Source organism: Oncorhynchus masou, chromosome 6, assembly GCF_036934945.1.
Source record: "Oncorhynchus masou masou isolate Uvic2021 chromosome 6, UVic_Omas_1.1, whole genome shotgun sequence".
NCBI classification, from domain to species: Eukaryota; Metazoa; Chordata; class Actinopteri; order Salmoniformes; family Salmonidae; genus Oncorhynchus; species Oncorhynchus masou.
Genome location: NC_088217.1, coordinates 50252431 through 50268150, shown reverse-complemented (window position 1 = coordinate 50268150; position 15720 = coordinate 50252431). Strand labels below are relative to the sequence as shown.

The following is a 15720-nucleotide window of genomic DNA, read 5'->3' as shown; positions in this document are numbered from 1 at the left end:
GAAATCATGATTTGTCCAAATAACCAGTGACAAAAAACCCAAACATAAAAATGTTATGAAAAACTACTGCTGCTCAAATCCTATGCATCCCATTCAGTCCCAACAGATTGTCTCAGTTTACATGCACAATCTTTCCACGTGATTGTAAGGTAGAACCTGTTTAGGAACATGAACGGACATACATTTCACCACTCATTCACACACAGAAATCAGACACTTGTTAGAAAATGAAAACATATTTAATGTTACAAGTATAAAAGAACAGAAAATCAGACCATTTATATACCTGAAGTCCTACATATTTACAATCAACTTGATTTACCACACACGCCATAGAAAAATTGTCCTAGAGCTGGATGTGCTGACACCTGCTGGTTTTAAATGGGATCTCACTTCGCCTGTGGCCTCCATCAGTGACCCACTCAGAGCATTTCTCTCTCAATCAATCGTCAATGGTGGGCAGCCAGAATGCCTGCAGAGGACAAAACAGACTTACTGAGCATGCATGTGCTATATGTTAGATTGGTGTGCATTCAACCCAAGTAATCTTACCATGTTTGAACAAGCACTAGCAAAAGTCATGAATTTGGGGTTGAACTGAAGACAGGTGACGGGACCCGTGTGCTTCCCATCCAGAACAGCCACCTTCATCCCACTCTCTGCATTCCAAACATGGACCTTCCCATCTTCAGAGCCTGAGAAACAACCACCCGTCAGACCACGGAAAAACCAGAGGGAGCTGAACTAGACTGTCTCGGGTTAGGTTTAATTTGCAGTTTCAAACTACTAACTACTAACAAACAATACTGTGGTAGAATGGGAAGACAATTGGAACTCTCCCATCTTACTTTACAGAACATAGAACCTGTCACCTCACCTACCCAGTCTGTGTGGACTTACCAATCATAATGAACTGAGAATCAGGAGTGAAGGAGGCCTCCAGCGTCACAGCTTTGCTGTTGTTGTAGCCCTACAGGACAGGAGAGCTTCTATAAATACAGGCCGGTCATCTCTCTTCTATTGCATGACAATATCCATTTACTACTAAACATTTACGTCTCGTACAACTTGCTGTTGGTGTTAAAATCTATATCAAGAGTATCCGTCGTGATTTTAAGTGTCTATAAATGTGTATGATCTCGCACCCCAAAGGAATGCATCACAGCTCCCTTGAAGGCGTCGAGGAGGCGGAGGGCACCCCCATTGGTTGAGACAAGGATGAGCTTCCCATCGTTGCTGAACTTGAGTCCTGTCCACTCGCACGTACGGTCGTACTGCAGCTTGAAGGTAGCAAAAGGGCCCTATTGAGAAGCAAACAAAACAAAAACACTCTGAAGACAGCCATCTACCACTGGCCCCCACCCGAAGCTCTAAATACAAACTACCAACACAAACACACAGAAATAGAACACACAAAACAGAGAATACACCACATACATCCTTTCCTAAAAACTCCAAATAGTCATAGTCCTGAAATGAATTACCTTGTCAAAGGACCGCAGGTCGTACAGTTTGACCATCTCCGAGTTCACGCCAGCAGCAAAGATCAGACCCTCTGGATCAAATGAGCAAACTGGCTTCCCCTGTAGGTGCATCAGGCCCTGGTAGTGTGATGGAGAGAAAGAGAGAGAGGAAAGGCACATTTAGAGTCTATCTAGAGTAAATTGATCTGCAATGTCAAGGAGAATTAGAGAAGGGAACCAACCTGGCAGTTTGGAGACCGCAGATCCCATAGCCGGATTGTCTTGTCTAAAGATCCTGAGATAAACGTGTCATCCACAGGGGACATGGAGAGAGACGTCACTCTGAAACAACATTCAAGTTAAAGGTACAGAAACATCTACCATGATGAAATGAACACCTGATAATTTATAAAACTTAAATAGTTATACAAACAATATTTAAGTAATAGTACAGTAATGCAGCCTACACAGTCTCTCTGCTTCAGTCCTCACCTTTTGTTGTGTCCAGGAAAGTACCGGATGTACTTGTTGTCATGGAGAGAGAGGTACCGGATAGTGTCTGCAGTGATCATAACAGTTATGGGTTAAGGGCATAAGACAAGACAGCATGGCATTTCAATTAATCACCACACCACTAAAGAGCAAGAAGAGCTACCGATCCTGGAGGCAGTGGGCAGGTTAGATGAGTGGGCTCCACCCTAGGCAAGGCAGTGGCCTGTACAGTTAGCTCCTGTATTGGGCAGAATCACAGACCCTCAAACTGTACAAACAACTACCTCAGACCAGGGTGAGCTTTGGCCGACCGCCTCAGGCGGCGGTCAACACGGTCAGGCTGTTGGGAAATCCATGAGAACAATCTTCAGCATGAATACAATAAGTAACTCCTAAAAGATGCAAGACAATAATTACATGGACAACTGCTTATTTAAAGAGCCTGATTACAAATCTCATCTTCGAACTAACATACCATCAATTTTGTTGGAGCTGTAGACCACAGTGTTGGCTGCATGTGTGTACCTGATCAGATCCACTCCATACTTCTTACTATAGAGGGTCCGCTTGGGTCTGGACCAGCACAGGTTGGAGAAAGAAACAATAACATTAGATTGCTGGCAAATAAACGTATAGCCAAGCCAATGTACATCTTAAAATCCCCATAACATAAAGGTATTAAAACGGACAGTGAAAGGGGATTCCTAGTCAGTTGCACAACTGAATGCATTCAACCGAAATGTGTCTTCCGCATTTAACCCAACCCCTCAATCAGACAATCTTAATAAGCGGGTAACAATTGCCACAAATATCTGGACGAACACATGTTTTTTTGTTTTGTTGTTTACGTCGACTACGGACACAATAATACACCTAACACGCTCGTGTGAAAATTAGATTAAATACAAGTCATAGTTTTGTTACCGATCTACCAAGCCAGACATAAATCCTCTCAAACTCTGCTGGCTTCTGAACTCGAGCCCGAGGATTGTGCATTACGCAGTAGGCCTCACTACAACTAGCGGAACAGATGCTAACTACAGCACATAGGTCGGCCTACCGTAACAACATGCAGTGCGGCAAAATCAGTCGATTTATATTAATTTAATGTATGTCTTACTTTCCCTCCTGGCAGTCGTATAAAACTAGGGAGTCGTCGTCGCTGCTAGAAATGATGGTTTCGCCGTTCGAGCTGAAATCAAAACAGTTGATTTTGTCTGAATTTTCCCGGAAAACCTTTGCAACCCTGAAGCTCCGCAGCACATTGTCCGTCAGCTTCATGATGGCCTCTTTGATTGAGGGGGCGCAGACCCTCGTCTTTTACTGAATGTAATATTTGATAATCTATTTCAGTGCTTTTTAAAATCCAATCGTTACTATTATGTAAATATAACTTAACGTTTCAACGAATTTAAAGAAAGCCCGCCTGGGATACTCGCTATCCGAGTCATGGAAAAGCACCGCCTTCGACACGTCGGCTACGCGCAAATTCCACAAACACGCGCACAAATAACTCTCGCGATACATACAACCATCGCGTTAGTCAGTTCATGTTTCGCGCACGACCAATCGCTCGCCTAGACAAGAAGAGAGCACAGAGAAGAAAAAACAATCGAGCAGAGAAATATTTTTAAATACGCATATTGACAATAACTGTAACTAACGTATCCGTCATACAATAACCCGTGCGGTGCATGTCAAATCAATAATAACTGAAGTAACAATGCAGGTGAGTTTGCAGTCATTGCTTTCGGAAAATGATTGCAGACCCTTCTTTTTCGCAGCTTTTGAAAGAGAGTTACATGCACTCATATGGCTCTGTATAATACTGTGCGTTTCCTTGAATTTGTTCTGGACCTGGGCATCCGATTGGTTCCTTCATGAACACCACACCCTCGAGCATCTCATTGGTTCCTGCATGAACATTGTCGTCAGCTCAGCTTTCCCCATTGAGCTTGTCTCTGTGCCTCGATCTGGGTCGGGCAAAACATAAAATGGCTGTGTTCGCTTTTGCAATCTCTCTGGAATAATGGCCTCCTCCATTCCTGTCGTTATTGAAAGAGATTGTGATAATATCTCAAAACAGGACAACTTAAAATGTTAGATCCCTCACTTCCAAGGCAGTCATAGTCAATTAACTAATCACTGATCATAACCTTGATGTGATTGGCCTGACTGAAACATGGCTGAAGCCTGATTCATTTACTGTGTTAAATGAGGCCTCACCTCTTGGCTACACGAGTGACCATATCCTCCGTGCATCCCGCAAAGGCGGAGGTGTTGCTGACATTTACGATAGCAAATTTTTAAAAAAAGAAGACGTTTTCATCTTTTGAGCTTCTAGTCATGAAATCTATGCAGCCTACTCAATCACTTTTAATAGCTACTGTTTACAGGCCTCATGGGCCATATACAACGTTCCTCAATGAGTTCCCTGAATTCCTATCGGATCTTGTAGTCATAGCAGATAATATTCTAATCTTTGGTGACTTTAATATTCACATGAAAAAGTCCACAGACCCACTCCAAAAGGCTTTTGGAGCCATCGTCGACTCAGTGGGTTTTGTCCAACATGTCTCTGGACCTACTCACTGTCACAGTCATACTATGGACCTAGTTTTGTCCCATGGAATAAATGTTGTGGATCTTAATGGTTTTCCTCATAATCCTGGATTATCGGACCACCATTTTATTACGTTTGCAATTGCAACAAATAATCTGCTCAGACCCCAACCAAGGAACATCAAAAGTCGTGCTATAAATTCACAGACAACACAAAGATTCCTTGATGTCCTTCCAGAATCCCTCTGTCTACCCAAGGACGCCAGAGGACAAAAATCAGTTAACCACCTAACTGAGGAACTCAATTTAACCTTGCGCAATACCCTAGATGCAGTTGCACCACTAAAAACTAAAAACATTTCTCATAAGAAACTAGCTCCCTTGTACACAGAAAATACCCGAGCTCTGAAGCAAGCTTCCAGAAAATTGGAACGGAAATGGCGCCACACCAAACTGGAAGTCTTTCGACTAGCTTGGAAAGACAGTACCGTGCAGTATCGAAGAGCCCTTACTGCTGCTCGATCATCCTATTTTTCCAACTTAACTGAGGAAAATAAGAACAATCTGAAATTCCTTATTGATACTGTTGCAAAGCTAACTAAAAAGCAGCATTCCCCAAGAGAGGATGGCTTTCACTTCAGCAGTAATACATTCATGAACTTCTTTGAGAAAAAGATCATGATTATTAGAAAGCAAATTACGGACTCCTCTTTAAATCTGCGTATTCCTTCAAAGCTCAGTTGTCCTGAGTCTGCACAACTCTGCCAGGACCTAGGATCAAGAGAGACACTTAAGTGATTTAGTACTATATCTCTTGACACAATGATGAAAATAATCATGGCCTCTAAACCGTCAAGCTGCATACTGGAGCCTATTCCAACTAAACTACTGAAAGAGCTGCTTCCTGTGCTTGGCCCTCCTATGTTGAACATAATAAACGGCTCTCTATCCACCGGATGTGTACCAAACTCAATACAAGTGGCAGTAATAAAGCCTCTCTTGAAAAAGCCAAACCGTGATCCAGAAAATATAAAAAAAAGTAAATCGGCCTATATAGAATCTTCCATTCCTCTCAAAAATTTTAGAAAAGGCTGTTGCGCAGCAACTCACTGCCTTCCTGAAGACAATGTATATGAAATGCTTCAGTCTGGTTTTAGACCCCATCATAGCACTGAGACTGCACTTGTGAAGGTGGTAAATTATTTTTTAATGGCATCAGACCGAGGCTCTGCATCTGTCCTCGTGCTCCTAGACCTTAGTGCTGCTTTTGATACCATCGATCACCACATTCTTTTGGAGAGATTGGAAACCCAAATTGGTCTACACGGACAAGTTCTGGCCTGGTTTAGATCTTATCTGTCGGAAAGATATCAGTTTGTCTCTGTGAATGGTTTGTCCTCTGACAAATCAACTGTAAATTTCGGTGTTCCTCAAGGTTCCGTTTTAGGACCACTATTGTTTTCACTATATATTTTACCTCTTGGGGATGTCATTCGAAAACATAATGTTAACTTTCACTGCTATGCGGATGACACACAGCTGTACATTTCAATGAAACATGGTGAAGCCCCAAAATTGCGTGTGTTTCAGACATAAGGAAGAGGATGGCTGCAAACGTTTTACTTTTAAACTTGGACAAAACAGAGATGCTTGTTCTAGGTCCCAAGAAACAGAGATCTTCTGTTGAATCTGACAATTAATCTTAATGGTTGTACAGTCGTCTCAAATAAAACTGTGAAGAACCTCAGCATTACTCTGGACCCTGATCTCTCTTTTGAAGAACATATCAAGACTGTTTCAAGGACAGCTTTTTTCCATCTACGTAACATTGCAAAAATCAGAAACTTTCTGTCCAAAAATGCAGAAAAATTAATCCATGCTTTTGTCACTTCTAGGTTAGACTACTGTAATGCTCTACTTTCCGGCCACCCGGATAAAGCACTAAATAAACTTCAGTTAGTGCTAAATACGGCTGCTAGAATCCTGACTAGAACCAAAAAATGTGATCATATTACTCCAGTGCTAGCCTCCCTACAACTGGCTTCCTGTCAAGGCATGGGCTGATTTCAAGGTTTTACTGCTAACCTACAAAGCATTACATGGGCTTGCTCCTACCCATCTCTCTGATTTGGTCCTGCCGTACATACCTACACGTACGCTACGGTCACAAGACGCAGGCCTCCTAATTGTCCCTAGAATTTCTAAGCAAACAGCTGGAGGCAGGGCTTTCTCCTATAGAGCTCAATTTTTATGGAATGGTCTGCCTACCCATGTGAGAGACGCAAACTCGGTCTCAACCTTTAAGTCTTTACTGAAGACTCATCTCTTCAGTGGGTCATATTATTGAGTGTAGTTTGGCCCAGGAATATGAAGGTGAACGGAAAGGCTCTGGAGCAACGAACCACCCTTGCTGTCTCTGCCTGGCCGGTTCCCCTCTTTCCACTGGGATTCTCTGCCTCTAACCCTATTACAGGGGCTGAGTCACTGGCTTACTAGGGCTCTTTCATACCATCCCTAGTGGGGTGCGTCACTTGAGTGGGTTGAGTCACTGATGTGATCTTCCTGTCTGGGTTGGCGCCCCCCCTTGGGTTGTGCTGTTGCGGAGATCTTTGTGGGCTATACTCGGCCTTGTCTCAGGATGGTAAGTTGGTGGTTGAATATATCCCTCTAGTGGTGTGGGGGCTGTGCTTTGCAAAGTGGGTGGGGTTATATCCTTCCTGTTTGGTCCTGTCCGGGGGTGTCATCGGATGGGGCCACAGTGTCTCCTGACCCCTTCTGTCTCAGCCTCCAGTATTGATGATGCAGTAGCTGGTGTCGGGGGGGCTAGGGTCAGTTTGTTATCTGGAGTACTTCTCCTGTCCTATCTGGTCTCCTGTGTGAATTTAAGTATGCTCTCTCTAATTCTCTCTTTCTTTCTCTCTCTCAGAGGACCTGAGCACTAGGACCATGCCTCAGGACTACCTGGCATGATGACTCTTTGCTGTCCCCAGTCCACCTGGCTGTGCTGCTGCTCCAGTTTCAACTGTTCTGCCTGTGATTATTATTATTTGACCATGCTGGTCATTTATGAACATTTGAACATCTTGGCCATGTTCTGTTACAATCTCCACCCAGCACAGCCAGAAGAGGACTGGCCACCCCACATAGCCTGGTTCCTCTCTAGGTTTTGGCCTTTCTAGGGAGTTTTTCCTAGCCACCGTGCTTCTACACCTGCATTGCTTGCTGTTTGGGGTTTTAGGCTGGGTTTCTGTACAGCACTTTGAGATATCAGCTGATGTAAGAAGGGCTATATAAATACATTTGATTTGATGTGACACTGTACATAGCATATAGGAATCTGCCATTCTGGGGGGGAATCACTTAATCTTGATGATGTGCATAATGGACATTACCTACTGTAGGCTTACTTGAACTGTTGTCAAAGTATGACCCGCTATTACGTGAGCACTTACAGAAAGTAAGGGACAAAAAGAAAGGAGCACGACTGACTCATTACCTCAGCCCTGAGAGCCAAAACGAGTTCATAGGAATATGTGGTCCAAGGGTTTTGAAAACAATACTTTATGAAAGAGAAAATGCAATCTCTTACTCGGTTATATGTGATGCAACTCCCGACATTTCCCATACTGAGCAAAATGTATAATTGGTGAGATATGTACACAAATATAAAGTTCAGGGAACAGATAAATGGGAAATAATTGAATGTTTTCTTGAATTGAAAGACCTTGCTAGAAAGACAGGCAGTGACATTTCTGAAATGATTTTGAGTGCATTGGAAGGGCATGGTATTGACGTGGTCAAGGCTATGATAATGGTGCAAATATGTCAGGGAAATTGTAGGGAGTTCAAGTACAGATACTGCAAAAGAATCCACTGGCCACATACTCAACTTGTGGTGTACATGCAGCACAGTTGTGCCAAGAAGTATCAACCTTTTTTGGCTGTGTGAATCATCTTTACAATCTGTTCAGTGCCAGCCCAGAGCGATGGGCCATTCTCAAGGAAAAGACTGGCTGCTGTCTCAACCGCCTTTCAGACGCAAGGGACTGCTGTCGTACTGCTGCTGTCCGACGAGTGGCAACTCATTTACCGACTATCATCAAGGCCCTAGACATGCTTCTTGCTACCTGCAGCCAGACAAACCAAGTCAAATCTGAGGCAAAAGGTCTGAAAAGCTACTTCATGTCTTTCAAGGCAATCTTCATGCTCACTTTCTGGGTAAAAGTTTCGCAGTGTATTGAGAATAGAAGCCTAATTCTTCAGTCAGGAAATATTTCTCTGGACATGGAAGCAGCTCACATTAAGGCAGTACAGGAAGAAATACAGGCTCTGCATAATCAATGGGACGCTCTCCTGGCAGAAGCCTCCACGGTGGCAAATTAAATGGGTGTAACTACTCAGTGAACAGAGGAGCCGCCAGAAAAAAAGAAAACATTTCCCTGATGAGACTGAAGATGACATAGCAGATGAACAGAAGTCAGTCACTGGATTTCGCAACACAGTGTTTTATGTGGCCCTGGATAGTATAATCAGTCATTTGGACACGCGGTTCCACACGAGTGCAGCTATACGCAAGGAGTTTTCACCAAGACTTACATTTAGGAAAATGACAAACACAAATTTGGTTATCTTGCCACAAATTGAGAAACAAGTACTCCAAAGATCTCACAGATGGATTTGAAAATGAAGTGCGACATCTAAGAACAATATGATGCTACTTTTTCAGATGGTCTTTCTCCTGTAGAGCTCCTAAATGCCATCCACAAGATGCAGCTACAGAGCATTTTTGGAGAGGTGTGCGTTGCACTGCGAATCTTCTGTACAATGCCTGTAACAGTTGCTGGAGGTGAACGTGCCTTCAGTAAGCTGAAACTTATAAATAACTAAGATCTACAATGTTCCAAGACAGGTTGAACAGCCTTGCCATCCTTTCAATTGAAAACCAGATAGCAATAAAAATCACTGTGTTGGTAGAACTTCAGTAGTGTTTTCGTGATATTTCCTTTGTTAAAATCCCCAGCTACAATAAATGCGGCCTCAGGATATGGGGTTTCCATAAAGTCCAGTGTAGTTTTTTGAGGGTCGTCGTGGTATCAGCTAGAGAGAGGATACAGTGCCTTGCGAAAATATTCGGCCCCCTTGAACTTTGCGACCTTTTGCCACATTTCAGGCTTCAAACATAAAGATATAAAACTGTATTTTTTGTGAAGAATCAACAACAAGTGGGACACAATCATGAAGTGGAACGACATTTATTGGATATTTCAAACCTTTTTAACAAATCAAAAACTGAAAAATTTGGCGTGCAAAATTATTCAGCCCCTTTACTTTCAGTGCAGCAAACTCTCTCCAGAAGTTCAGTGAGGATCTCTGAATGATCCAATGTTGACCTAAATGACTAATGATGATAAATACAATCCACCTGTGTGTAATCAAGTCTCCGTATAAATGCACCTGCGCTGTGATAGTCTCATAGGTCTGTTAAAAGCGCAGAGAGCATCATGAAGAACAAGGAACACACCAGGCAGGTCCGAGATACTGTTGTGAAGAAGTTTAAAGCCGGATTTGGATACAAAAAGATTTCCCAAGCTTTAAACATCCCAAGGAGCACTGTGCAAGCGATACTATTGAAATGGAAGGAGTATCAGACCACTGCAAATCTACCAAGACCTGGCCGTCCCTCTAAACTTTCAGCTCATACAAGGAGAAGACTGATCAGAGATGCAGCCAAGAGGCCCATGATCACTCTGGATGAACTGCAGAGATCTACAGCTGAGGTGGGAGACTCTGTCCATAGGACAACAATCAGTCGTATATTGCACAAATCTGGCCTTTATGGAAGAGTGGCAAGAAGAAAGCAATTTCTTAAAGATATCCATAAAAAGTGTTGTTTAAAGTTTGCCACAAGCTACCTGGGAGACACACCAAACATGTGGAAGAAGGTGCTCTGGTCAGATGAAACCAAAATTGAACTTTTTGGCAACAATGCAAAACGTTATGTTTGGCGTAAAAGCAACACAGCGCATCACCCTGAACACACCATCCCCACTGTCAAACATGGTGGTGGCAGCATCATGGTTTGGGCCTGCTTTTCTTCAGCAGGGACAGGGAAGATGGTTAAAATTGATGGAAGATGGATGGAGCCAAATACAGGACCATTCTGGAAGAAAACCTGATGGAGTCTGCAAAAGACCTGAGACTGGGACGGAGATTTGTCTTCCAACAAGACAATGATCCAAAACATAAAGCAAAATCTACAATGAAATGGTTCCAAAATAAACATATCCAGGTGTTAGAATGGCCAAGTCAAAGTCCAGACCTGAATCCAATCGAGAATCTGTGGAAAGAACTGAAAACTGCTGTTCACAAATGCTCTCCATCCAACCTCACTGAGCTCGAGCTGTTTTGCAAGGAGGAATGGGAAAAAATGTCAGTCTCTCGATGTGCAAAATTGATAGAGACATACCCCAAGCAACTTACAGCTGTAATCGCAGCAAAAGGTGGCGCTACAAAGTATTAACTTAAGGGGGCTGAATAATTTTGCACGCCCAATTTTTCAGTTTTTGATTTGTTAAAAAAGTTTGAAATATCCAATAAATGTCGTTCCACTTCATGATTGTGTCCCACTTGTTGTTGATTCTTCACAAAAAATACAGTTTTATATCTTTATGTTTGAAGCCTGAAATGTGGCAAAAGGTCGCAAAGTTCAAGGGGGCCCGAATACTTTCGCAAGGCACTGTATATACGGCTGTGACTATAACTGAAAATAATTATCTTGGGAGGTAATATGGTCAGCATTTGATTGTAAGGTATTCTAGGATGTCGTAATGTGGGTGGTCGTAATGCTGGTGAGTTACCGTCGCTCTGATATCCAAAAGTTATTTCCGGCTGTATGTAATAACACAAAACATTTCCTGAGCTAAAAATGTAAGAAATAACACATAAAAAACAATAGTTGCTTAGGAGCTAGAAGCAGAGCTGCCATGTCTGTAGGCTCCATCTTATCTATCGGCGCCATCTTACTTACTCATTGCTTGCTGTTTGGGGTTTTAGGCTGGGTTTCTGTATAAACACGTTGACATGATGTAAAAAAAGGCTTTATAAATACATTTGATTTGAATCCCCACCCCTTGTCAGCTAGCGGGAGCAACACTGATAGTGTCCTTCCCTCCCTCCCGCCTGCCGAACACCTGCCCTCACCTTTGTTAACAGAACTACGGGAAAACAGTGTCTGACGGGCGGGGCAAAGACACGGTCTACCGGTCGCCCCGCTAGCACAGCAGGTCGGAGGATGGGGACACACCATGTGCTAGCTAACTAGCTAGTTAGCGATAGTCTTCTAGCTAGCACACGGTGTCGCCGCAGATTTGGTGTCGCTTCCCACCTACTGTGTACAGGACTAGCTGGCTAAGCCAGCACACAGTGTCCTTCGGTCCACCTGTCTTTGCCGTCGTTAATAGATCTGTAGGAAAACAGTGCTCGACATGCGGGGACGAAGGACACTGTCTACCAGCGTACGGCTAGCTAGCTACCATTGTCACCCCACCCCTTCTTCAGTGGGGTTTATTGGTGGCTGGCATCCAATGTTATTGTGCAATGTTAACGCCACCTACTGTACTGGAGCACCCCCGCCTCCCACAGCTTAAATAAATGACCAATAGATGTATAAAGAGGGGTTCCTGCAGATGCAGGAATGCCCCAAATTGCAGGCCGCAATTGCACCATTCTCACCCACCTTGATGTTAGAGTTATAAGTGAAAGTGGTTTGAACATTAACCACTCCTTCACCCCACAAGGTGGCACAGGTGGCCCTGTCCTCATTCCAAAGCCAATATTTTATACCAATTAGCTCAAACTGAGCAGCACTGGTTGGGTTGACCCTGTATAGTCCCTGATTGTACAACATCATCTGAAGACAAACACAGCCTGCTCACTTTTTTTTCTGCCTTATGGTGAAGCTTGAGTCAATCATTACACGGAGGGTACACATTCAACTTGAGTTGAGCTCTTTCCAGATTTTGCGACACTGCCTTAGTGCTGATCCTGACTCTGCAAGTACACAGCTCTCACACATAGGAAATCCAGAGGTTCCCCATACCCTGTGTAGGCAACCTCACTAGGATTCTTTCATAATGACTTGAGTCTTGTCAACTAAATGCTGAGTGAATATGTCATTATCTGATGTGTTGTGTGGGCATCTCAAGGTAAGGGACAGAAGGTCAACTAGTAGGCCCCTTTGTCTCTATCTGGAATCTCTTGGGTGTGTCTTTTGGTGTGCACATACAAACATGACCAGTAAAATCACAACAGCAGAAACATCAAAGGGGGCCCTGTGATCCATAAACTTAGTTTTGGCTTTGTTCTCCCTGATAGGACAGCCTGATGGCTCGTGTTCTGTCCCTGCATCGGCCTTTGTCTTTACTGGCCCTTGTGGGGGTAAGGGGATCCACGGTTTTCAGACATGCGGGGCACGGGAGGTGTTTGCTACAGGTGTGCAACCAGACATTGTGGTGCGGCGGGCTCTGGAGCGTACAGGGGACACCTTCCTAGTGAATGGCCACAGCTTCACGCTCAGAAACAACCTTCACCTTGTGGGCTTTGGCAAAAATGTTTTAGGTATGGCTGCAGAGGCAGAGAGGATTGTGGGAGACCACTTGGTGAGAGTGAGTGCCACATGGGATAAAGGAGACATTACAGCAGCATGGGAAAGAGTAAGCAACTCAAACAAGTGTTTGTGGGCGGGATGGATTGGTTGGTAAATGAATTGCTCCTCTCATCTATTTTAATTTCTCCTCAGCCAGACGTGGTTGAAGGATGGATGTCGGATCACAGTGATGGAGGGAGCTAAACACAACCTGCCAGATGCTGATACTGATGTATCAAGAGGCTGGCCAGCACACTGACAGAATGACCTGTTGCTTGTACTAATTTCAGGTAAATTGATACCTAACTACTACCACAATTTAATTGTTGAACAAACTATATAGTTATTACTTAATTTGAATCACTGAAGCTACAGGGTGTCCATAAATATCTTTGAAGCCCAGTGGAGTCAAACACTTGATTTTACTGTACTTTATACATATTTCACACTATGAAGTTGGAGTAATACTGTTAAATTGTGAAAATAGTATAATGCCCATTTAGTGTAAGAGCTGTTTGAAAAGACTGCCTTACATGTCCACCTGTTTTGACCAATGGTGACATCACTGTGCAATAAATTAGTTAGACCAATGAGAAATAGTTCAAAACTATGCCAATAACATTTTATTTTCTCTCCCCCTTCCCCACATTTTTTATTTTATTACATCAGTTTAATTAAACAATCACAGTAAGATTTAATTGTTACCCAGAAATTATTTGATAGATACATTCTGCTGCATTGGACATTTAACACACATGTAGGAGGGTCTGCATTCTTGCCTGCCCCAGTCATCTCTCTTCAAGAAAAACAGAATGTTACACTCAGACTGGCTTGGTGTTGGGGCTACCATTCAGGAGCTTAACTCTGTACGCCATGCCCTCGTTATTGAAGGGAGCAGGACTTGCACACTGCGCTCACCCTGCTCAAATAAGTCTCCAACTCTACTAGCTCATTATAGAGCTTTCACCCCAAAATTTTAACTTCTTGCACATTAACTTTTATATTGTGGTCATATTTGGTCAAATACAATATCCCTGTTAACATTTTCGAAACAGGTGGTGGCCCTGGTTCTGTCTGATGTAATCTGAGATCCCCTGGACTTAAAAGCCCAGCGGCCCCATATTGTAGACTGAGGAGTGGCCTCAGGAGATTTGGTCGGTGCTGGACCGCTATGGGCTAACCGCAGCCTCTCTCCCACCCCAGTCAAGCAGGTCCCTGGACGCTCAGCTCCCCAGTGGGAGGAGGCTGGAGAGCAGTCAGACAGGGTGGCATATGTTGTCAATGCTGTGATTGGCTCCAACAGTATTGCTCTGGAATGCGCAGGGCGACGTGCAGGGGAGCTCGGATTCCGTCCAGTTGTGCTGTCGCCAGTGGTGTGTGGGGACGTACAGTCTGTCTCACCTTTATGGTCTACTGGCTCACTTTGCCTTCTCCCATGACGAGCCCCCTCCTGAGTTGCCTGCTGAGATTCTGAAGCTGGGGCCCGAGACGGGCGTGGTGAGTTGGGATTTGTGTCGTGCTATGCAGGTGCTTGGCGTGGGGAGGGCTGGGGAGCCACCGTCTGCTGGCTGGGGGAGAGCCCACTGCGCAGTTGACAGGCAAGGGGCGTGGTGGGAAGAACCAAGATCTAGCCCTGCGAGTGGGGCTGGAGCTGGGAGGCTTGGCACTCCCTCCGAAGGGTCCCCTGTTCCTGCGTGGTGGGACAGATGGTCAAGACGGCCAACTGAGGCAGCAGGGGCGGTCATAAACGCAGGGCTTGGAGAAGAAGCACGAGCACAGGGGCTGGACACTGAGGCATCCTCATTAACAATGATTCCTTCACCTTTTCACACCTGTCTGGTGGGCAGTGACGGCTCCTACCAGGGTTAATGGGTACCAATGTGATGAATGTGTACATCCTGCTGATCCCACCAATCCACATAGTCATGTCTGGTCGTTGATGAAGACGAGGGCCTGAAAGCAGCTAAGCACACATTTCAGTATGAATCCATACTGAGTAGACTTAAATATATTCAGAGCTCAGCTTTTCGAAGTTGACCTTGCCAATTATACCCCTTTCAAGCAAGCCCTTCTGGAAGTCCACGTTTAATTTAAAAAAGTCGCAGTCAGTTATGTCTAATGAATCGCGTAAATTGCTTACTTTTTGGTTATTTGTGGAGTGTTCTTGTACAGAGCAATCGTGGGTTGTGTGCTGGACATCGTATGAGATTTTTTTATTTTTTAAAACTAAATGTGACTTTAATCAGAAGACAGTCAGAGGCCTCATGCATTTGCTCCTTCTCAGTATGGAGGTTCCAGCCATAGAGGGGTGTACAATGACTATAATAAGGTGAGTCTGTCTAGAAAAAGAAATCAAGAGTTTGAGGGGAGCTGCCATTTGATGTAAGGCTTCTATCTCTGACCACTTTCTCCACAGTAGTCTTGCTCCAGCGCACTCTTCATGGATTACTATGTAGCCTTGCTCCAGTGGAAATAAAAACAGCTCCTTATTCATACAATAATATGTTATGGACATAACAGCAGTCACAACTCACAGCAGTTGTCAAGTCTTTTCAGATT

The 15720-nt window shown here is 44.0% G+C and overlaps 1 protein-coding gene and 1 pseudogene across 1 annotated transcript; one reads left to right on the top strand and one right to left on the bottom strand.

The window, feature by feature from the left end:
• Positions 1-217: 217 nt before the first annotated feature.
• Positions 218-3547, bottom strand: wdr82 (WD repeat domain 82). The gene is made up of 9 exons (XM_064969015.1): positions 3076-3547; positions 2431-2528; positions 1956-2022; positions 1706-1805; positions 1485-1601; positions 1146-1301; positions 901-970; positions 553-695; positions 218-472 (listed from the first exon to the last, which is right to left on the bottom strand). Exons 1-9 carry the CDS (start codon positions 3234-3236, stop codon positions 443-445), a joined length of 942 nt encoding a protein of 313 aa, XP_064825087.1. The 5' UTR covers positions 3237-3547; the 3' UTR covers positions 218-442.
• Positions 3548-12899: 9352 nt separating this feature from the next.
• LOC135541625 (glycerate kinase-like) lies at positions 12900-15101 on the top strand (annotated as a pseudogene).
• The last annotated feature ends 619 nt before the right edge of the window (positions 15102-15720 follow it).